The sequence below is a fragment of the Nelumbo lutea genome, chromosome 1 (genome assembly GCF_056320005.1).
Source record: "Nelumbo lutea isolate HS-2025 chromosome 1, American lotus-T2T, whole genome shotgun sequence".
In the NCBI taxonomy this organism is placed as follows: domain Eukaryota; kingdom Viridiplantae; phylum Streptophyta; class Magnoliopsida; order Proteales; family Nelumbonaceae; genus Nelumbo; species Nelumbo lutea.
In genome coordinates, this window is record NC_142684.1 from 95,134,590 (window position 1) to 95,158,730 (window position 24,141).

Sequence of the window (24,141 nt, forward strand, 5' to 3'; positions counted from 1 at the left end):
TAATGAAGAGTAAAAGCCCAAACCAAGCTTGACCTGGCCTATCCAATGAACAAGTCTACTTGTAATGTAAATATTAATGTGTTTATACCTCTCATGGATCCTAAACATCTGGAGGATAACCTTATCATATTTCAACCATACCAACCCATCATCTAGGTCCACGCTAGGCTTTCTATAATATACTTCATCAGTTGCATTGTAATGAAAATCTTTCACCATTAGCTATATCTCGATGAATGATAGAAGGTCACCATTAACATTATGGTTCATGAACACATCACCACCATCATATATCATTAGTGGCATGCTCAAAAAGTAACCACCATGGTGTATGTTAATATTGTACATCTCACTTGACTTTTGGGCAAAAAACAAGCACAAGTCTCAATGTTAAAACCATATCAAATTTCATGTTGTTGTACGCTTCAATAAACTAAGAGATAAATTAACTAAGAGAAACAACATTCAAGTGTATTAAAATCATTCCTCATTTATCAAGCAAGCTATTAAATAGAAGTTTTGATTTCAATTTTGTTGAATTTTAACTTTATAATAGAATAGGGGCTGCCCCCCTCCCCCCCAAATGTTTTGGTTTGCCTTTTTGAGTTAACCCTTTTGTCTTTGTTGTTTTGTAAAATAACCCCCTTTGTTTTTCTGCTCCCCATTTTTTTAACATTTTTATTTAGCCTCCTCTCATACTTTCTACACATGTTAACATGGCAAGGAGGCATGGTGGGTAATAAAGTGGATGTTTAAATCCATTTCTACATACGTTCAGATCTACCACTAGAGCAATAAAGATGTTGTAATTACATGTACCATTGACTTTCAATTTCCAACAATAAAGCAATGTTAAAGACCTGGAGCTAACATTAATATATTAGGAATCTAACAATAAAGAACTATTAAATACCCGAAGCTAACCGCAAACATGTCCACAACAAAAGTTTTTCTAACAAAAATATACAATGAATCAATGTCTGTAGACAATATTATACTGGGATAAAACATAGTAAAAAAGAGTTAAAGATAAACCTGAACAATATTATACTAAGATCAAACACAGTAAAAAGTGTTAAAGATGGACATGGACAAATATTTTACTAAGATTAAATACAATAAAGAAAGGTACATCAGAACAATATTATACCGAGATAAAACACAGTAAAAAGTGTTAAAAACAAATATGAACAATATTTTATCGAGGTAAAATACTAACTACAAAAATATTACACTAACATATAAATTAACTAGTATAAACAAATCATTTGAATACAATATTCCATGCAAACGGGAGATAAGTAACAAACATGAACAAAATTTAGAAGTTGGCAAAAGGAACAATGGAAATCTTAGGGTTTGTTGACAAACGGAACCCTACATACTATGAATTCCCTTTCTTTGAATCGAATAACATAGTTTCTTACATTTTCTTGTATTATTATGCAATAGGTTACCTTCTTCTCTAGTGACAACAAAAAACACATGTTCTTTTCTGGCGACTATAGAGCAAATCCTTTCTTCTTTGGTGATGACAATATAGATCTTCTTCAACAACAAAGTTTATATGTGAACAATATTGTGGTTTTCTTGCATATCCAACGATTTTCCAAGTGTGATATTGATAATAACTTTGGCAGAGATAGGTTCTCAAATGGAGTTGGTTTGAGGTTTAGGCTAAAACCTCAAAAAATATTTGGGTAATAGTGAATAGGGGACATGATGTCCATTTAGGTCATTTTGAAAAAAAAACATTTCATGCCCCCTCACTTGTGGTAGGGTGTTTTGGTAAAATAACACCTTCCGTGAACTGAGTTAATGGTTAGGGGGTCTTCATCTCACGACTAGGGGTCTTTTTCATTGACCCTATAGTATAGAGGGGTTTTTATAATTTCCCCTATTGTAAATATTTATTTGTGCATAGTGGTGGGTGGGGCTGGGGGGGGTGTAACGTTCCCACCCCAACTTTGAAATAAAGACTCTAGCCTCCACCAATCATAAAAGTTATCCTCCATTCTCAAACCTTGACGTAGATGGATTCGCCATAGGAATCTAAATCACCAAAAAATTTCAATTAATAGTGCTTTTTAAAAAACAAAATACTTAAAATAAAGAAAAAGTTTCAACTATAGATAATATTATATCTATATAAAATACTATGAATAATATAGGATCAGGGCAAGGTGGGGACTATACTATCAATCCCCACCCCATAATATAGGATTGGGGATCATCCCCATCCTCGACCCCGCCCTAGTAATGCAATCCTTATCCTGGACCTAGGGGTGTCAATCAACTAGTTTTAGGTTGGATCCAATATGATCAAAACCTTATTAAATCAAATTTGGATGATCCATTATAATTATTGGAATGGGCCAATCCAAAATAATTTGGTTCATATTCTTATTGGTCTGAATTGAACCTAAACCAACTTTCTAAAATCATGAAGCCAAATCCTTGTCCAATTTGAAACCTATCAAATCTAAAGTCGACATAAAATCATTTTTACGAAAGCATTTTTACGAAAACACTTTTACTAAAGTAATTGTATGAAAAGCACTTTTACGAAAGTACATTTACAAAAGTACTTCTATGAAATCACTTTTATAATAATAGTTTTATAAAAGCACTTCTATGAAAGCACTTTAATAAAATCACTTTTATAAAAGCACTTATGCGAAAGTACTTTTATGAAAGCACTTATACGAAATACTTTCATAAAAAATACTTTTATAAAAGTACTTTTATGAAAGTACTTTTATCAAAGCACTTTTACAAAAATGGTTTTTATAATTTTCAGATTTTCTTCATTTTAATATATTTTTATTTTTTATATATATATTTTTTATGATCCAATCCAGTACATTTATATTTTAATGGATTGGAATGGGTCAATCCATTTATAAGTGGACTCACAGTGTGCTGGATTAGGTTGAACCAAATCCAGTCCACTTGGCCGAAAAATTGCCAATCCAATTTCCGCACGTGAATAACACGTGCTATTACATTTAAGTAGTAATGATGGTGGGCGGCATTTGATGCAATGATATAACAATTACATATTCTCATCGAAGGGCATATATATAATGTAGTAACATTCCACAGATTAGACGCCAGCAAGAACCGAAAAAACACGATCCATTCCTTTGAAACTCAGAATTTTCCGTACTCTTCCATTATTTCGTTCCCTCTCCCTCTCTCTAAAAACCAAGGAATAAAAAGATACAAGATCTACAAATCATCACTGTTCGTTGTCGGATCTGAAAAAATAAACAAGAAGAGCAAGAACTAATTAGAATGTCAAGCGACACTGATGACGAAGATGAGCTTCTCCAGATCGCGCTAAAAGAGCAAGCGCAGAGACATTACCAGAAGGGCCCAGCTTCCAAGGCCAAGCCGGCCACAAATCTCGTTCAGCAACCTTCTCACAGGGGTTCTGCACCGAAAATGACTAGCTCGAAGCCTTCTCAGAAACCTCGTCAAACTGTCGATGACGACGACGATTCGGAGGTCGAATTGCTGAGTATCTCATCCGGAGACGAGGATAATTCCAAGGATCGAGCGTATGCTGCCAAGAATCGGGGTGCTGGAGGTGGTGGAAGGGGGGGAAGAGATGATGCTGGCGATCGAGGCTGGGATGGAGGCGAACAGACATGCTGGAAGCATGTTGATGAGGCCGAGGTAGGTGAAAAATGCCGCTGATTAATTTTCTCAATCTCACAAATCTAATGGTGCTAAAGATTTCCACATATTTAGGCTGGTACTGACACGAGCCGGATGAAACACTGGCAATTCACTGTAATCGTACACTGGTACTAACATGAACATAGTCGTGGCCCCTATGTCACGGGGAACATTGTTCATGGAAGCCATTAAACTGAACTTTGATGGGTACTGTCTAGACAACCTAGTTAGCTTAGAATAGGTGGAGCTGTTTTCATTTTGTAATCATGAAGGAGTTACGTTCACTCAGGGCTAGTTGGCAAAGATGACTTAATAAGGGCAGAATTATTATCACTTCTATATGGGTTATGGTATGTCCTCTCTTACTTAGGGTTCTTCTAGATTGTTGGTTGAAGGTGATTGCGAAGTGTTTATTAGCTGGATGAATCGGGGAGTGGCAAGATACTGTAGAACTATAGTCACGAAATTAGAGAAGCAAGGTCTCTTGGCCTCTCAATGAATGCCTCATTCACTTGTGTCAAGAGAATAGCTAATTCTTTGGCTGACTTTCTAGCTAGAAAGGGGGTGGATAGGGCAGAAATATACTGGGGACCTACAGTAGGTGTGTCTGTACCAAAAATATTTAGAGGATGATGGGAATAGAAAGTCCATTAGGCTCTTTGACAGACATAGAGACCATAAAATAACCCCTGGAGAAAGAAATAAGTTTTCCTCCAGTTCCTGCACTAATGATTATTTCATAATTTTTGGGTGATTGTGATTTTGGTATATTTTGAGCTTCCAAATTTATCTTCGTAGTTATTATTAGTGTCTTGGGAATATGGTTAACTGCCTTAAAGGGTCAAGTTAGTTTAAAGATATGATTAGGGAGTTCTTTTGTTTTTTAAAGAAATGTAAGGAATGTTATATATTATTATAGAGTGCTTTTAGAACTTTGAAAATGTAAAGATGTAATCACATCACATTGATTCAGCCTTGTCTATTTTGCATGATTTTGGTGTCAATGGGTAGGTTTTTCAGCTATCTATTCAATGTGACCAAGATCTTTTAAATTTATTTTCTGTTGGAGTGGGTGGTAGAGTATGGGATCCAAATACTAATTTTTCTGTGCATATTTGTCGGGAATCTGTGGTGTGGTCCCATAGAAACTAGCCTTTTTCCAGCATCTGTGGTGTGCTCTCATTCCTCCTAAAGTAAAGACCTTTTGTCGAGAATCTGCCAAGTCATCAATGGCTGTGATAGATTCGAAAGAAAAAGGACGAACTAGTGTCTCTCTCCTCATGTGTGTGTTCTCTTCTTGAGAAGTGGGGAAAACACCAACCATCTTCTTATGCATTTGGTTTTGATACCTAAGTATGGAATCACTCTTCTCTTCGGGAGGAAGCAATTGTGTGGCCCCTTCAAAGCTGAAGGACTTGTTTGTTATGGGTGCTATTGTGTGCAAGATCCCAAGATAGAAAATTTTATGGAAGTGTATGTGGGCTCCTGTATTATGGGGTTTGTGAAATGAAAGAAATGGTAGAAGGCTACGGAGGTGGGAAAGCTGAATGAGCTCATTATGATAAGGGTGGTCTATTGGGCTATGGTCAGTGAGGAGTTCAAAGGTGTCTCTCAAAGTGATTTATTGATGTTGTGTTTGGTACCTGTGTCTACCTGAAACATTTGAGGTTGATCAATACAAATTGGAGAGAGATATGTGTTGTTATATCACTTATGAGAGTCATTTAAGCTAGGATGATTAGAGCTCAGGCTTGATGGCCGTTACAACCGAAATGGAAAAGACAAAATAAAAAGGCTAATGATTGCTAATGATGTGCAGGGAATATTTCTGCTGTAACAAACTCTGCAATTCTGCTACTCTCCACCAGCTGTCCTAGAGCAAAAGACCACGTTAGCCTCTGCATGTCAATGTGTCGTAACATTCCCTCCCCCTTCGAAAGCAGCCTTGTCCTCAAGGCTAGGCTGAGGAAATTTCTGTTGCAGTTCCGTTAGTATTTCCCAAGTCGAATCTGTTGCCGGAGTTCCTTGCCATTGAACCAGTACCTCTGTTACTGCCTTGTTGCCTTGTCGTTTCAATCTTCTGTCAATAATTGCAGCTGGCTGGGGTTGGAGTGTGCCGTCAGCCGTTAGTGGTGGAAGAGTGGCTTGGGCATGAGAGCTGTCTCCAACCTTGGCCTTTAACCAAGACACATGGAAAACAGGATGTAAACGGCAGCCTTCTGGTAATGCCAGGCAATATGCCACTGGACCAATTTTCTCTGTTATTTTGAATGGTCCGTAAAAACGAGCTGCTAGCTTCTGAGACTTACGAACTGCCACTGTGCTCTGCCGATAAGGTTGCAGCCTCAAGTATACCCAATCTCCGATGTTAAAATTGCTTTCTGTTCTCTTTCGATCTGCCATTTTCTTCATTCTGTCTTGGGCAAAGAGTAAATTCTGTTTAAGTTTTTGCAGAGCCCTTTCCCTTTCCTGTAATTCAGCTTCCACTGCTGGTGCTTGAGTTGTTCCTGGGATGTACGAGATCAAGTTTGGTGGGGGATATCCGTATAGTGCCTGAAAAGGGGTGTTTTTGGTGGCAGAATGGAAAGTGGTGTTATATCACTATTCTGCTAAAGGCAGCCATCTACTCCAATTCTGTGGTTGTTCACTGGTGTAACATCTAAGGTAGGTTTCCAAAGTCCTATTAAGGACCTCTGTCTGCCTGTCTGTCTGAGGGTGGTATGAAGAGCTCATATGTAGCTGTATTCCCTGAAGTTTGAAAATTTCTCTCCAAAAGTTGCTGGTGAACAGAAGGGTCTCGATCACTTACAATTATCTTGTGCGTTCCATGCAGTCTGAAAACCTTGGCCAGGTCAGAAGCAGAGAAAGGGTGGGTTAAGGCAATGAAGTGTGCAAACTTAGTTAATCGGTCCACAACTACCCAAATGGTAGTTTTCCTATTGGAAGAGGGTAAGCCTTCAATGAAATCCATTGAGAGTTCAGACCATGCTTGTTCTGGAATGGGTAGAGGTTGTAGCAGTCCGGGGCACGGTAGGTTTTCTACTTTGTTTCTCTGGCAGATTTCACACTCCTTTACCCAATATTTAACTTCAGCTCGATAGCCTTTCCAACAACAAATCTTCCTTAATCTTTGTAGGGTGTTGTAGTACCCTGAATGTCCTCCCCCTGGAGCTGAGTGGGATTCCTCAAAAAGTCTCCTTCTAAATATTGAATTTGGACTGATTACTAGCTTCTCCCCCTTCCAAAGCAGCTCATTTTTAATTGAGTGTTTTCCTATGGGCTCCCTGGCTACGTCTTTGTATCGATGATCCAGTGCATCCACAAACTGGTCCCAAGAGGGTTGTGGATAGTGCTCAATGAACCAGCAATACCACTCCACCACTCTTCCTTCAAAGCCCAAGCTAGCAACCTGAATCCATTGGTCTTCGGTGATGCCTCATAGAGAAATGTATTGTCGCAACAACACCAACCAACCATCGAGATTTTTCCCGCTGAACTTGGGGAGTTCCAACTTCGGTCTCCATGTTCCTGTGCCGATCGACCCCCGTCCTGTTAGAAGCTTCCATTTCCTTGCCTCTGTCGCCCGCACCTTCTGAGATAGATTGATTGGTGTTCAATTCTGGATTCCCTCCTACCGGAGGTGGAGGACCCAGACATTCCAGAATCTCTGCCAACTTGGCCATGACTCCCTCCTGGTTTCTCTCCAGGAAGTTCAACCTTTCTTCAAGATTCGACATCTCCTCTCTTGATGGGATGTCTAGTTTTGATACCAGACTGATATCGATCTCCTCCCATCGCCGGGACGAGGTCGGCTTCTTCCCTCGAGCTATAGTGCCAGACACGACTCTCAGAAGGAAAATAAACAAAGATAGTTTTGTTGGAAGGTAAATCTCTCATACCCATTCGATTGTGGTTGGATACATATATAGAGCTCAGGCTTGATGGCTGTTGCAACCGAAATGGAAAAGACAAAATAAAAAGGCTAATGATTGCTAATGATGTGCAGGGAATATTTCTGCTGTAACAAACTCTGAAATTCTGCTACTCTCCACCAGCTTTCCTAGAGCAAAAGACCACGTTAGCCTCTGCATGTCAATGTGTCGTAACAGATGACAGACAGGAACAATACCGAGTATGGCTTGGTTGAAGGGGGAGTTCATCTGGATTTGAATAAGGAAGAAATTGCCCAAGTTTCGAACAAGGTGCAATTAATTGATAGGCTGGTATGTGGTGATCGCAGGCAGCCAAGCTCCGATGACCAAAGCTGGGGTGAGCAACAGGGCCTAAGGAGTATTTCACAGGGTAAACCGATGGTAGGAAGCCTCCCAATTCAAAATGTTCCTTCTAAGGAGAGTCATGAACCCCAAGTTCCTGACTTTCAAGATGGAGCAGAAAATCTTTGTTTTTGCGTCAAACCAGTGGTGGAACCCACTCAAGGTATGGCTGTGAATTTCCAGTTTGATACTAATCCTTCCTTGTCTGTTGCCCCTGTTGCAGAATCCCTCATTGCCATCTTGCAGCAAACCCATAAGGAGAATGGGGAGGTGAGTAGGGAGAAGAGAAACTTAAGGGAAAGAGAGGAGGAAGAGGGGGAAAGAATTTGGAAATTAATAGAAAACTTTTTGGAAGAGTTTAAAAGTAAGGAAGTGGAGGAAGCGAGTGGAAGCCAACAGATAGAGGAGCTAGGCTTAAACAAAATTGAGGATCCAAGAAAGAGTAGTGAGGTTAAGGGGAAGGATAAGGAAGGTTCAATGGCCGAGTTTGTTGACCAGCTAGGTTATAAAATAAAGGACCCAAAGGATCTCAAAGTCTTCTTAAGAAAAAGGAAGGAGGTATCTAAGGCTAGAAAGAGAAAGCTTAGCGAGGATGAAAGATTAAGGAGAGATGTTGAGGAGGATAAGAGATTTAGTGAGAGTAAGGGGAGAAGAAGGAGGAATAACTAAGGGGTAGAGACAAGGGTTTGTAAGGAAGTGAAAATGAAGATTTTGAGCTGGAATGTTAGGGGCTTGGGGGGAGGAAGGAAAAGGGCTATGATCAAGGAAGTAATAAGAACAAATCCAGATGTAGTGTTCTCATTCAAGAATAAAAACCGATGGAATTTGATGGTAGATGGGCCAGATCTATTTGGAAGGCAAGGGGTATTAAGTGGGCAGTGAGTCCTTCTTGGGGGAGTTCAGGGAGATTTAATTACTCTATGGAAGGATGAGGCCTTGGAGGTAGTGGAAGAGTTGATTGGGAGGTTTATTGTATTTAGGCAGTTAGCAGGTGGTTTTGAGTGGGTCCTATCAAATGTCTATGGTCCAACTGGGTATAGGGAAAGAGGTGAACTTTGGGAGGAATCGGGAGATATCATAGGACTGTGGGAGGGCCCTTGGTGCCTAGGTGGAGATTTTAATGTCATCAGATTCCCGTAGGAGACTAATAATATGAAGAGAGAAAGGACAACTAGTATGAGGAATTTCAATAGTTTCATTAATGGCTTTGAGTTAAAAGAGGTTCCTTTCTTACATGGTTGTTTCACTTGGTCCAATCTACAGTCAAATCCGATTTGCTTGAAGTTGGATAAATTTTTGTTCACTACAGATTGGGAGGAGCACTAGGGGGTGGTTACCTCTAGGATGTTGCCCATAATTACTTCAGATCACTGGCCTATCACTCTAATGAGAGAGGAGGAGGGAAGTAGAGGACCATCACCTTTCAGGTTTGAGAATATGTGGCTTTCCCACCTGGGGTTTGTTGGGTTGGTCAAGTCATGGTGGAATGGTAGTAATCCAAATGCAAATTGGGAGGGCATGAAATTTCATTGGAAACTTAAGGATCTGAAAGGAAAGATTAAGGAGTGGAACACCCTCCAGTTTGGTAGAATCGAGGAAAGAAAACAAGGAGTGATCAACAAAATTGAAGAGTTGGGTGCTAAAGAATTGGGAGGTACTTTCGAGGAGAGGGACAAGATGGAAAGTTGGGAGCGTAGGAAACCGTTAGAGGATATTCTGTATCAGGAAGAGGTAAGTTGGAGGCAAAAATCTAGGCATAAGTGGGTGAAAGAGGGGATAGGAATACCAAGTTCTTTCATGCAATGGCCAATGGTAGAATAAGGAAGAATTTTATCTCTAAACAAGAGGTTGGAGGGGTGGTCCTCACTCAGCAAGCTGAGATAGCCAGGGCTTTTGTGAAGCACTTTGAGTCAATCTATAGAAGAACTTTAGACCAAAATTTTTGGTTGGAAGGTCTAGATTGACCTAAACTTTTTGAGGAAGACAAGGTGTGGTTAGAAAGGAGGTTTGAGGAGGAGGAAATTAGGGGAGCTATATTTGCAATGGACAGATCCAAAGCACTAGGGTCGGATGGGTTCTTTGTGGTTTTCTATCAAGATTGTTGGGAGATTCTGAAGCAGGATATTATGAAAGTGCTTGATGAATTTTTTGATAGGGGTGATAAATTCGGGGTTGAATTCAACATTTATTGCGTTAGTCCCAAAGAAGGATGGAGCTTATCAACCAAGAGGCTTTAGACCTATCAATTTGGTGAATAGTTTATTTAAGATTGTGACTAAAGTCTTGTCCCGAAGAATTAGAGAGGTACTACGAAGCATAATTTCACAAAACCAAGGGGCCTTTTTAGGGAAGAGGCAGATTGTTGATCAAATTTTAATTGCAAATGAATCTGTGGAGGAGGTGAAGAGAAGAAGGAAGAAAGGGATTGCATGTAAGCTGGATTTGGATAAAGCTTATGATATGGTTGATTGGTCCTTTTTGATGCAAGTGATAGAGTGTTTTGGATTTGGAGTGAAATGGTGTAATTGGATCTTGGGGTGTATTGAGAATTGCTACTATTCAATATCGGTGAATGGAATAGTAGTGGATCATTTTCTGGCTCTAAGGGGAATTAGACAAGGCGACCCTCCCTCTCCCTTCCTTTTTACCTTGATTGCAGATGTGTTGGGGAGACTTATAGAGAGAGTAGATTCCAAAAACCTAGTGAAAGGATGGAGGGTTGGAAGAGATGGAGTGCCTATCAGTCACTTACAATTTGCTATTGATACAATTTTGTTCTGTGACGGGGAGGAGGTGGGGTGGGTTAGGAACTTGAAGATGGTAGGGCAAATTTTTGAGAAAATGTCAAATCTGAAGGTGAATTTTGATAAGAGTTGTGTAGTGGGGGTTAACATTGGAAAGTGCTATGAGAGGAAGGGCTGAAATTTTGGGGTGTGAGGTGTCACAATGGCCCTTAAAGTATTTGGGGTTGCCTCTTGGGGATAATCCGGGAATAACAACTTTTGGAGCCTAGTAGTTGACAAATTCACCAAAAGTTTGGCTTCTTGGAAGAAGAATTATTTATCCTTGGGGGGGGGGTAGAATCACTTTGATTAAGTCCACTTTGGCTAGCTTGCCAGTGTACTGTCTATCTGTCTTTAGGATCCCTGAGGGTGTAAGTAAAAGTTTAGAGAAGATGATGAGGGACTTCTTGTGGGAGCCGGGGGAGGACAGGAAAGACCATAGGGTGAATTGGGAGATTGCCTCTAGAAGTAGGGAGAATGGTGGCTTGGGGCTAGGAAACATCAGGAAGAGAAATGAAGCTCTTTTAGGAAAGTGGTTATGGAGGTTATTAGAGGACAGAGATAAGTTATGGGCTAAGGTGATACTGAGCATACTTGGGCTTGCTAATGATGGGCGGGGCACTGGACTGGTGGCAAGGACTACTAGAGCCTCTCCCTGGAGATCCATACATGCCATTCTCCCTTCTTTCTTGCAGCACATCTGGTATGATCTTTGCTTAGGTAACCAGGTGAAGTTTTGGGAAACCTTTACGTGGGAGAAGTTGGTTTAAAAGATAAGTTTCCATCCTTATTCTCCCTTTCTCAATTTAAAGGGGAACCTGCCTCTTCCTTTTTGGTCCCTTCTGACTCTACCTATGGTTTTGACTGGGATTTGGGCTTTAGAAGAGGCCTTGGGGACTCAGAACTTGAGGATGCTCTAGAGTTAGTTCAAATTCTGAATGGGGTGGTTTTAGATCCATCAAAAAGGGATAATAGGACTTGAACTTTAACCCCTTCTGGCTTCTTTTCCTGTGCCTCCTTTAAGTCTTTGGTGTTCTCCACTAGAAGTAGCTTTCAAAATTTCCCAGTAAAGGAAGTCGGGGGTAAACCAATACCTTTGAGGATTGGATCTTTTTGTTGGGAAGCCTTCTTGGAAAGATGTAATACCTGTGATTTACTCCAAAGGAAAAGGCCTAATAGGTGTTTATTTTTTCAATTTTAGTGAAATATCTTTTTTTTTTACTATAAAAAAAATATCTGATCCCTTGTGTTGAGTCTATAGCTAGAGTTATTGTAATGGAAAATTACAAGACCTGATCCGACAAATTAGGCTTAATTTAGTGAATTCTAATTGTACCTAGGTACTTTTCTCCCTTGCTCTCTCTTATTTATTTGTTTTTTATTTTTAATTTTTTTGGTAATCTCTCTCTCTCTCTCTCTCTCTCCACACACACACACACACACACACACATTTCTTCTTCTAAATTATCCATCCCCTTGCTGTTTGTTTTTACAACAAGAATTCTCTTTCTTCCTATCATTCTCATAGTCTTAAGTAGACAACAAGCTGTCACCTATCGTTGTCATCCTTAATCACCTAAATTACCTTTTAGCCTAGAAAACCCACCACCAAACCTGAAAGTTGTAGGACTTCTTACCCATCCACCATCACTTTCCTGATGTAAATGTCATGGACCTTCAGGAAGAGATTGGTATCTTAGGATCCAAACCTGTGAGACTTCAAAGGATGCTTATGTTACAATTGAAGTAGAACAGGGTGAGCTATTTGGTGGTCTAAGCTGGAACAAATGGCTACTTGGAAAATTAACTTGTCACACTTTGACACACTGACATTACTTTTGCAGGTGGAGTATAGTCAATTATGCATTCTCCTGTTTACCATATCTAGAGGTAATTTGCAAAATCCTTAGGTATTTGAAAGGTAATTTTAAGGAATGGACTTTGTTGTTAGACATCAGACTAGTTATGTGTTGTCGGTTTCTTTGATGCTGATTTAGCAGGTGATCACACATATTAGGAGGTCCACATTTGGATATTGTGTGTTTATTGCTGGAAATCTAGTCACATGATGAAGTAAAAAGTAGATTATTGGTTTTAAACTCAGTGCTGAAGCTATGGGGCCATGGTTCATGTTATAATTTAGATGATGTGAGCAAAATCCTTACTAGTTACTACAAGAGATTGGGTTTATTCTGCTGATGCTATGCATCAGCATTGGGTAGCCAAATGTTAGGCCTGTATCCAGTCCACCCCTTCCAAGACCTAGATGGCTGGGACCAACATTGGGTAATGGCCTTTTCTGATTCTATGCGTGTGTGTTGTAAGAAATCCTGTCTTTTTCATAAGGGGACTGAGCACATAGAAGATGAGCATCATTTTACTTGGGAAATGGTACTTAAAAGGAAAATTATTCCTTCATATGTGAAGACTGGTGAACAACTTGGTATTGTATTTACTAAAGCTTTGAGTAAGAGTATTTTCTCAATTATGTGTAGCAAGCTGGGCATGCATATATGGATTTTTACATTCCAGCTTGAGGGGGACTTTTAGTAGTCAAGGAGTGATTATACTACAGAGGTCAGTTCTTATATTATTTATTTATCAGTACTGGTCAACCTAGTGGTATAAATTATGAGGGGTAAATTTGTGTCCGTGACTTCATTATAGAAATAAAGTGGACAAGATTGTCCCACAAGTTGGCTAGGGCGGCTGTCAATGGGTTGGTTCTACCTGGAAGACCCGAGTTGACTGAACTGATTATTATCAGTTCTGGTTCTGTGATTTTGTCCTGATTAATAATTGGATTGGTTTTGGTTTTGCTTGTTCCAAGCCAACTCAAAGCTGAACTGATTAATTTGTTAATAATATATAAATATGCCCTAGTTTTTTTTTTGTAAATTTTCTAATATTTTGAGTAAAATTGTAAAATTGACAAGTAATATACAAGATAATTTTGATTAAAAAACATTTGATTTATTAAATATATAAATAATTTATTATTTTACTGTCATTTTTATTAAGATTATATTATCAAAAACAAAGTTTTAGGTTGTTATTTAATCAAATAATTATAGCTGTTAGTATAATCAGGTCTAATCAGGTCAGACTCTATCATCCTGATTATTAATCAGGACGGTTCTTGGTCTATGGTTTTGTCCCGAATAATAATCAGGACTGTACTGGTACAGGCTGTCCCAAACCCGACCCAACCCAACCCATTGACAGCCCTAAGATTGGCTGAAGCCACTGGACCAATTCTCTCTCTCTCTCTCTCTCTCTCTCTCTTTCTCTTCCCCATTCTATTTCCTCTTCTCTTCTATTTTTTTCTCATAAGTGGTACTGGCGAATTCCATATATTTGTGCTTATACTATGTTCTTCCTTTTGCGTTGGACTCTAGAGCATCATCCACCTCTAGAAGGAACTTTGAGGGGCCGTTTCTTTGTGATTTTTATATTTCTTGTATTGTTTTCTTTATTTTTTCTATTGGAGGCTACCTTTATCTTCTCTTGTTTAATTTTTCATACTTCTATATTAATAAATTCTATTTTCTTCTTGATCTCCTCTTTCTCAAACACATGTTAGAAAAAAGAAGAAGAAGATTGTATTGAAGTAAGGGTAGTATGGAAATGATAAATGTCTCTTCAAGGGACGATTTGGATGAAATTTGGTTGTTGTTCAGTCAACAGCAGGATCTAGATGGTGGCATGTGTTTAAAACATGAGTTTCCATTTCATATCAAATTTAAGGGTTTTAAGCATTCAGATGAGTCAAGATGTTGTCTCGCTTGCAAGAGGTCTCTTTCTTGAATATTTTTTTTTTCATATTGATTGGCGTTGAAGGAGGTTATCTTACTATTCTTTAGCAAGTAGCACCATTACTGGAGTTAAGCTTTTGGCATGATAGTAAAGATGTAGGACTTGTATTTACCTTCTTTACCTTCTCTTTCCTGTCATGTGCATTATGAGGCAAATGAGTAGTAGGAATGTTAAGGAACATGTTTCCATAATTCATGTTGGTTTGGAATAATGTGCTTTCATTTTGACTCTACCTTTTTTATTCTTTTGTTGCGGGTTTATTAATTCTTGCATTACCGCATTAGGTAGCAGTTTGTTGGAAAAAAGATTAAGTAATAGGGCTTGAAACCAACACCTATGTATTAAACTTAATATTATCCTTTATCCTTCATGCAGTATCTATTTGTGTGAGATATTGTAAAAACTCTTTTATTCTTCTATACTCCCCCTTTGTTTTATTTAACTATGTAAAGATGAAATATGATGTCATTATGCCCTTATGACAGCTTGCCCGTAGGGTTCGCGAGATGCGAGAGACAAGAGCAATCCCAATAGTTAAGAACATAGAGAGAAAGGGATCAGCAATGGGACGAAAAGCACTTAGCAGTTTACAGTCCTTCCCTCGAGGCATGGAATGTATAGATCCTCTTGGACTTGGGTAAACTTTTCTTCTGTTGCTAATACCTGTCATATATTACATGCTCACTAACGGCTTCAGGTGAAGTTTCTTTGCTCTTTTTTTGTGTAATTCTTAGAAGCTCTCAGATCATCATGAAAAGAACAGCACTGATTAGTGTTTGTGTTATCATTGCACGCATTACATGAAAATGAAAAGGGTGTTCGATGAGTTTCATAGAAGAGGGAAATTTGAAGGAGTGGAATCACCAAACCTTTGGTGTAATTGAGGAAAGTAAATATGTACTGAATCAACTAGAAGCTTTGGAGAAGAAAGAAGCAAAACAGGTAGGAGTTTGGAGGAGGAGGAAATAAAGAGTAGAGTGGAATTGGAGGCTGAATTGGAAGTTTATTAAGAAGATTGGAAATTTTCTGGAGACAAAAGTCGAGATGTAAATGGCTAAAAGAAGGGGATGGGAATAGTAATTTTTTTCATTCTTTGGCCAATGGGAGGATGACAAGAATAGGGTTTCCAGATTGGTGGTCAATGGGGTGGAGTTACGGGGGAGAGATGCTTTGGTGGAGTCAATAACTTTACACTTTAGAACACTCTTTGCCCCTGAGCTACAAAGAAAACTAGTGCTAGAAGGTCTACACTGGAATAGAATCCCCCAAGATGTAGCCGCTAAACTAGAGTAACCATTCTCATTGGAGGATATAAGGAGGTCTTGGAGAGCTGGGAGAGCACCAACCACCTTTTGCTTCACTATTCTTTTCCTTCCTTTGTGTCACAAAGTTTCCTAGCCTTGGAAGGCAAAGCTTGGGTGGCCCCAGCTGAGGTTTCAGACCTGTTAAACCCAAATTGGATGAAAACTTCTATGGGGAGGCAGAAAATTCTTTGGTAGTGTGTTAGAGGAGCTGTCCTTTGGGGCTTGTGGTGTGAGAGGAATGCCAAAATTTTCAAAGAAAAGTATAAATCCCCGGAGGAGATCTGTGAACTTCTTTTGATTAAGGTGGCTCATTGGGCTTCAGTTTGTTCAGAGATGTTTCAGTGAATGATTTGCTTAGAAATTGGCAAGCTGTGGATAGCTCCTATATCTCAGGACCTCCAAGAATGGCTGAATGGGGTCCTCCATCAGTTGGAATGCTAAAACTGAATTTTGATGGGTGCTGTCTGGGAAATCCCGGAGAGTCGGGAGTTGGGGGAGTTGTAAGAGATGAAAGTGGCTGCATTCTCCTCAGTTTCTCAGGTCCAATTGGACATGGGAATTCTCTTAGGGCTGAGTTGTTTGCAATTCAAGGGACGGAGCTATGAAAGCTAAAAGGTTGGAAAGAAGTGGACATTGAAGGGGATTTCCGAATGGTTATCTCTTGGCTGAAGAAGAGAGAAGATTCTCCTTGGAGGATGAGGCCACTGGTTACACTTTCTGGGGGATTCCCTGAATATCTTGTTCATGTGGATTCCTAGAAGTTCTAATTCTTTGGTTGACTCACTGGCTAGATTGGGTTTGTCCAAGGAATGTCTCGAGTGGGGTTGCCCAGGACCGGGCTGTAATCTGTAATATTTTGCATTACTGTTTTTGTTTCTTTGCTGCTGCTTCTCTTTCCTCTGTAAGAAGCAGCTGTGTTTGTTGGGGCTTGGCTTTGGCAGCCAGATTTGTTGTATCTTGATTCTTTCAGTTTATCTTTAATGAAATTCTTCTGTTACTTATAAAAAAAATCAGGGTTTACATGATTGAATATGTTTTATATGTTATACTTGATTTTATTTTTAAATGTTCATTTTAAATATGTTTTACATGTTATGTTTATGCATTTTAATTTGAGATAATAGGTTTTTTAAAGCATTTATTTTAAAATTTAAGTTAATATTTTTAATCAAAATACTGATGATTCTTTATTTCAGATTTATTGCCAACTGTGTCATCCTTCATTTGCAGAGTTTGTGTTTTGCTTCCATCTCTTTCATTTGATGCCACCATTGATTGTGATGTATGTCAGCTTAGCAAACATCATCACATTCGATTTCCTCCTTGGAGCATTGTTCGTGTGTCCAAACCATTCCAGTTAGTTCATTCTGATATTTGGAATCCATGTCCAGTAGTATCATATTTGGGTTTCAAGTATTTTGTCACTTTTGTAAATGACTTTTCTAGAGTCACTTGGTTGTATTTGTTGAAGGACAGATCAGAGTTATTTTTTGTATTCAAGTCATCTTTTATGGAAATAAAAATCCTATTTGGCTCAAGGTTCAAAATTTCGTTACAGCCGATACATATCGTATCGGTGGGTCACCAATACGTGAAATGTAAGGAGTTTCGGGGTACGACCTGTTTCAGGGGGTAACCAGGCCTTTAACTGACCCCTTGAATTGAAAAAAAAACTAAAAAATATAAAAGAGTCTTGATACAAAGTCCGATACACCCAATTTGGCGTATCGGACTGTGTCAAAACTCTGAACCTTGGTTTGGCTTCAATGTTTGTGTTTTGCAATCTAATAATGCAAAAGAATATTTGTCTTCTCTTTTTTTTCCCAATTTTCTTGATGAACATGGTAGCCCACATCAAACATTATGTGTTTCCACACCTCAACAGAATGGTGCGGCTGAACATAAAAATTGTAATTTGTTGGAAATTGCACGAGCATTACTTATTCAGATGAATGTTCCTAAAATCTATTGGAGAGATGCTATTCTCACAACTTGTTATCTTATCAATGGGATGCCTTTCTCTGTGTTGCATAATTAGATTTCTTACTCTGTTCTCTTTCCTAACTCATCTCTATTTCCTCTTGAACCTCGGGTTGTTAAATGTCTTTTCTTGGGTTACTCTAGAACAAAAAAGGGCTACAAATGCTACAATCCTTTGCTTTGTCATCATTTCACAAGTGCAGATGTCACATTCCATGAGTTTATTCCTAGGACTGTCCATGGGTTGGAACTTGGTGGAACTGGTCCCGAACCGACAAGGAAAACCATGGACCTGGTACTGACCCAGACCCTATATGGTTTGTAATTTTGGAACTAGAACCGAACCGATCAGTTCTTGAGACAATCGGGCCCAACCTGATGGACCCAATTATAATTGGACAAAAATGCAGAGAACACCTGTGCAATCTTGCAGATGGAGGGTTAGAGACAGACATACCTGTGAGGAGAAAACAATGGTGAAAGAAGACAGACAGATGACGAGAGATGGATGGAGTTGTAGTCTTGCAGATGCAGCTAACAACCCCTCTTTTGTTATTGCTTTCAAGTTCGCAGATGCAAATGTAGATGTAGTTGCAGATCAACAGATGTAGATGATGACAGACAATGAGAAATAGACAGAGTCGATGGATGGACGAATGGTTTCCGGTGGAACAAACAATGGACGATGGACTGTTTGGACATTTAGCCCTGCACCCCTACCTTTTCCTGTTTTGTGTTTTTCCATTTTGCCTTTTGAATTGAGAAGAAATAAAAGGTTTTGAATGAAACCCTGCAGAAATTACCATTGTAGACATTTTTTATTTAAATATTACATGTATGTATATATCTATTTAATAATATATATGTATATAATTATATATATGTTCGGGCCGGGTCCTAATTGGTTTGGGGTAGGGTGGACTTGGTACCGACCCGATAATAATTGGGACAAAAATTAGGAACTGGAACCGACCCATCAGGATAAGTTTTGGAACCAGAACCGTCCAATTGGTCTAGGTCCATCGGGTCGGACCCGACCATCTATTCCCTACATTTCTTCTCCTAATGATTCATCTCACTTATTCACTCTTGATGATCCTGTTCTTCCAGTTTTCTCCATCTTTTCAGGCTCCTATTGTTGTCCCTCTTCCTCCCAAACCACCCCTTCAGTAGGTTTATCTTAAAAGGAGAACAACAGCTTAGCCTTTACCACCATCTACCTTGCCGTCTGTTGATCTGGATGCTGCAGTGCCAACATCTTTGCCTTCAGATATTGATTTACCTATTGCTCTCCGGAAGGGTACGCGCTCTTGCACTGTACACCCTATTACTACCTTTGTTTCCTATCAATCTCTATCGCCCATAACTTGTGCATTTGTTACATCTCTCTCCACAATATCTATTCCTAAGTCTGTACAAGAGGCCTTATCTTATCCTGGGTGGAGGACAACTATGGAAGAGATGTTAGCTTTACATCAGAATGGTACTTGGGAATTGGTTCCACTTCTAGTTAGTAAGAAAACTATTGGTTGTAGGTGGATTTATATTGTGAAGCTTCAACTTGATTATTGATAAAAAAAAAAGCTTTAACTTGATGGTATAGTTGAAAGGCTTAAGGCCCATCTTGTTGCCAAAGGTTTCACTCAGACCTATGACATTGATTTTGATGAAACCTTTTCACTAGTTGCCAAGATTACATCGGTGCGGGTAATTATATCCTTGGCTGCTGTACAACATTGGACATTGTATCAACTTGATGTTAAAAATGCTTTCCTTCATGGTGACCTTGTTGAAGAGGTGTATATGGAGCAACCACCCGGGTTTGTTGCTCAGGGGGAGTGTTGGGGATGGTTTGTAAGCTAAAGAATGCAATATATGGATTGAAACAATCACCTCTATCTTGGTTTGGTAACTTTAGTGATGCAGTTATTGAATTTTGTTTGCATAGATGTCAAACTGACTATTCAGTGTTTAGTAAGACTTCAAATGTAGGTTGTATTATTCTTGTAGTCTATGTGGATGATATTGTGATAACAGAGAATGACTCACAAGGGATTAGCAAGTTGAATATGTTCCTACAAGAGAGATTTCTTACTAAGGATCTAGGCTAACTCCGATATTTCCTTGGGATAGAGGTTATGAGAACAGCCATAAAGATCTCATTGTCACAATGTAAGTATACTCTAGATTTGCTTGAGGAGACATTTATGTTGGATGCAAACCAGATACTACCTCAATGGATCCCAACTCTAATCTATTCTTAGATCAAGGGGAATTTGTTGATGATCCTAGTCAATATAGAAGGCTAGTTGGGAAACTCAACTATTTGACCATCACACACCCTCTTTTGCTGTTGGAGACTTGGAGTTTTAGTCAGTTTATGAGTTCTCTTTGTGTTCCTCATCTTGAGGTAGTTTTTAGAATTTTACGGCACCCTAAGGCATCACCAGACATGGGAGTAATCTATAAAAATCATGGACATTTGAATATGTCAGGTTTTACAGATGCATATTGGGCTGGATCACTTATGGAGAGGAGATCTACCGTAGGATATTGTGCCTTTTGAGGTGGAAATCTAATTTCTTGGAGAAGTAAGAAATAAAGTGTGGTGGCAAGGTCTAGTGTTGAAGCTAAATATCGAGCTATGAGTCAGGCAACAAGGGAGTTGGTGTGACTCAAGAATCTTCTTCAAGAAATAGGGATTCTTGTAAAACTTCCCATGCACTTGCATTGTGATAATCAGACAATCATTCATATTGCCTCTAATCCGATATTTCATGAGAGGACAAAGCACATTGAAGTAGATTGTCATTTTGTAAGGAAGAAGGTTCAAAATGGTGAAATTGATACACCATTTGTGAAGACAGGAGGCCAACTAGCAGATTTGTGGACTAAAGCTTTACATCGCCCATGTGTCACGGTTTGACACAGGCTTAGCCTTGCCTACGCTTGGCGGGCTTACGTTAAGGGACACTATCGTCATTTTCGCTGGTATGATTATTGGGAGAAGTGATGTTTCCTACCAGCAGACCTCCAAAAGCTTTGACGTACTCTTTGAGGAGGGGTGGTCGACCTCCTTGGGTTCCTGACCTTGGCACTCTTAGACCAACTTCCCTTGCAGGGCGGCCCTGGTTAATGGCTGGCATGGCTACCAGGGTTCCTCATGGGCGCACACATGCTCGTGGGGATAGTGCATGGACCGGCACTGTGCCACCACACATTGAAGGGAGGCTTGGCATGTGGGTCTAGCCTAAGCATGTCCCTACACCTCGCCAGCCCCTTGCCTAAGTTAAATGAGCTATCCCGTTGCCCATAGCGCACAGGTGTGTTCTGGCCCAGCGGTTGCCTATCATCATCGGCACAACATGTGCCTAGCATCATCAGCATATAGGAGTCCCTTCTCATCGGCGCCAAGTCGCCTCTCATCATGGCCGTCCCCCTTTGGCACGTAAGCGGCGCCTCCCATGGATCGGCCAGAGCCAATAGAGAGCCCCGGCCATGCGAAATGAGGTCATGATACAATGCCATTGACCTTGGTGGAGCCATCTCATTGGGCAACTCCTAGCCCTAAGAACACATAAGGCTTGCCCTGGCCTCCCTTGGCCTAGACGCTGCACGAGTTTCTTCCGCTATAGATCTAACCCCGTGATAGTTGGTATTAGAGCAAATGCCCACAGAACTAGTTGAAGTGGTCATCTTGATAGGCAACACATCGTGGGGTGCGGTCCCTTCGCACTTCCACTCGCGTACAAGTAAGCATTTCACATTAGGCCTGGCAAGAGGCCAGTCATTGTGCCCCCATTGCAATGACCCCGAAGCAGCGCTCATGCGGGGGTAGACGAATGGGCCATTTCATGGAAGGCATATTGTGGTGGTTTGAGTGGGGAAGTGCCATGCTTCCTCATGGACATCAGTCACTGTTCATTTTGGTGAGTTGTGGGCAGTGCGCTTACATCTTGGCTTCATGACGGATGAGCCATTGTTTTGTAGCTTGTCAGAGGCACTACTAAGGTAGGGACAACAGTCCGAAATTGGTTGGTGTCGACGTTGGTCAAGGAATATCACTGAAGTGGTAGTTTAGCACAAAATGTGTCCTCGGTTGAAGCCACAATATTGGAATGTGAGGAATATGGGTACGTTGGCCGTTGGAGCATGGTGACCCTACACCGGCAATGCATCGGAGGACATGCTCAGTTCAACACACAAGGCGGAACATTTGTAGCAACAACTCATCACACATGCAAGTGCATGTTCGGCAACATCATGGGTAGAAGTTGCCACACTTGCGCACATTGTGGTCAAATCTCCTTGAGGCAGCACACATTGGGGCCCCCTCGGAGCGAAGTGGTAGCCCGAGCCGGTAAGGTGAAGTGTAGAGTCAAGGGCCAAAATAGCATAATCCATGGCTAGGTTTGAGTAACCCGAACACGGCGAGGTGAAGTCTACAGGCCAGCATGGTGAAAGGGTACCCAGGACACTATGCCAACAGCAGGAGAAGACCTATCACATCGCATTGGGTAGCACCACCGAAAAGCTACCACGAAGACGGTCAAGCCTTGAGGTAAAGGATACATGGGGCGGACCTCCGTGAAGCATCATCACACACTCAATTTCTTCGAGGGCCCTTCTTTTACACAGTTCAACGGCATAGCCATTGCGCGGTTTGAGTAACCTCAACACAGTGGGTGAAGTCTAGGCATGCCAGCATGGCGAAATGGTTCTGTCCCCATAAATGGACACCAACATAGGCGAGACTCGAGTCGACCAGGCGGGCCCAGAACTAGAACACGTGGATGGCGTGGGACACAGATTCCCATTCACTAAGGAGCCATTGTCGAGGGCGATAATGGATCGAGAGGGGGAGCCTGTCATGGTCTGACACAGGCTTAGCCCTTGCCTACACTTGGTGGGCTTACGTTAAGGGACACTATCATCATTTTCGCTGGTATGATTATTGGGAGAAGTGATGTTTCTTACCAGCAGACCTCTAAAAGCTTAATGTGCTCTTTGAGGGTGGTCGACCTCCTTGGGTGCCTGACCTTGGCACTCCTAGACCAACTTCCCTTGCGGGGCAGCCCTGGTTAATGGCTAGCATGGCTACCAGGGTTCCTCATGGGTGCCCACATGCTCATGGGGATAGTGCATGGACTGGCACTGCGCCACCGCACACTGAAGGGAGGCTTGGCATGTGGGTCTGGCCTAAGCATGTCCCTACACCTCGCCAGCCCCTTGCCTAAGCTGAATGAGCTATCTCGTTGCCCATAGCGCACGGGTGTGTTCCGGCCAAGCGGTTGCCTATCATCATCGGCACAACATGTGCCTAGCATTATCGGCATACATGAGTCCCTTCTCATCGGTGCCAAGTCGCCTCTCATCATAGCCGTCCCCCTTTGGCACGTAAGCGGCGCCTCCCATGGACCGACTAGAGCCAACAGAGAGCCCCGGCCATGCGAAATAAGGTCATGATCCAGTGCCACTGGCCTTGGTGGAGCCATCTCATCGGGCAACTCCTAGCTCTAAGCACACGTAAGGCTTGTCTTGCCTCCCTTGGCTTGGACGCCGCACGGGTTTCTTCCGCTGTAGATCTAACCCCATGACACACGGGTTGACTTCATTTCAAGCAAGCTGGGTCTATATGACATATACACTCCAGTTTGAGGGGGCCGGGGGAATGTTGAGAGTGCTGTTTTATGTTAAGTTTTGGGAGGCAGGGTAATCTAGTAATTACCAAAAGAAAATATGGGCACTCCAGTCCTAGAATTATCACAAACAGGGGCATCATTGTACTTGCACTTATTCTCTATTAATATATTTATATGCTGGGCCAACTTTCTTAGAGAGATTAGACTCTAATCTTCTCTTCTAAGAGAGGTTCAGCTGTTTTCTCTTGATCTAATCTCTCTTTCTCTTCTCTCCCTTGTCTCTCTCTCTTCCTGGTCTGAATACTAATACAACTCTGTTACACTTTTCATCATTCTCAATGGATGAAATCATTAGAAAGTGGAGGGACGTGGCAGGTACGTCCAAAAAATAAGGCTATCACTTGTTGGTCTCCACTGGAAGGAGGCTTGATTAAGATCAATTTTGATGGCAGCAATATGGGGAACCTGGGGACATCAGGACTTAGTAGAGTGTCAAGAGATGGAGAGAACCAAAAAATTGCTTTATACTCAGGGCCTATTGGTTTGATGACTCTTTAAGGGATGAAGTCTTGGTAATGATGGAATGAAAAGGGTAGAGAGTTTGAATATAAAAAAAACTAATCACTGAAAGGGATTATAAATTGGTTATGAGATGGGT

At 40.8% G+C, this 24,141-nt stretch overlaps 1 protein-coding gene across 1 annotated transcript in view; it reads left to right on the top strand.

Annotated features, from left to right (window-relative positions):
• The first annotated feature begins 3,115 nt into the window (after positions 1-3,115).
• Positions 3,116-24,141, top strand: part of LOC148876246 (exocyst complex component SEC5A-like) — a 167,743-nt gene continuing 146,717 nt past the window's right edge. The window contains exons 1-2 of the mRNA XM_088966427.1: positions 3,116-3,681; positions 15,043-15,194. Coding sequence (XP_088822553.1) covers positions 3,298-3,681; positions 15,043-15,194 — 536 coding nt within the window. The 5' untranslated portion in view covers positions 3,116-3,297. The remainder of the gene's footprint in view (positions 3,682-15,042; positions 15,195-24,141) is intronic.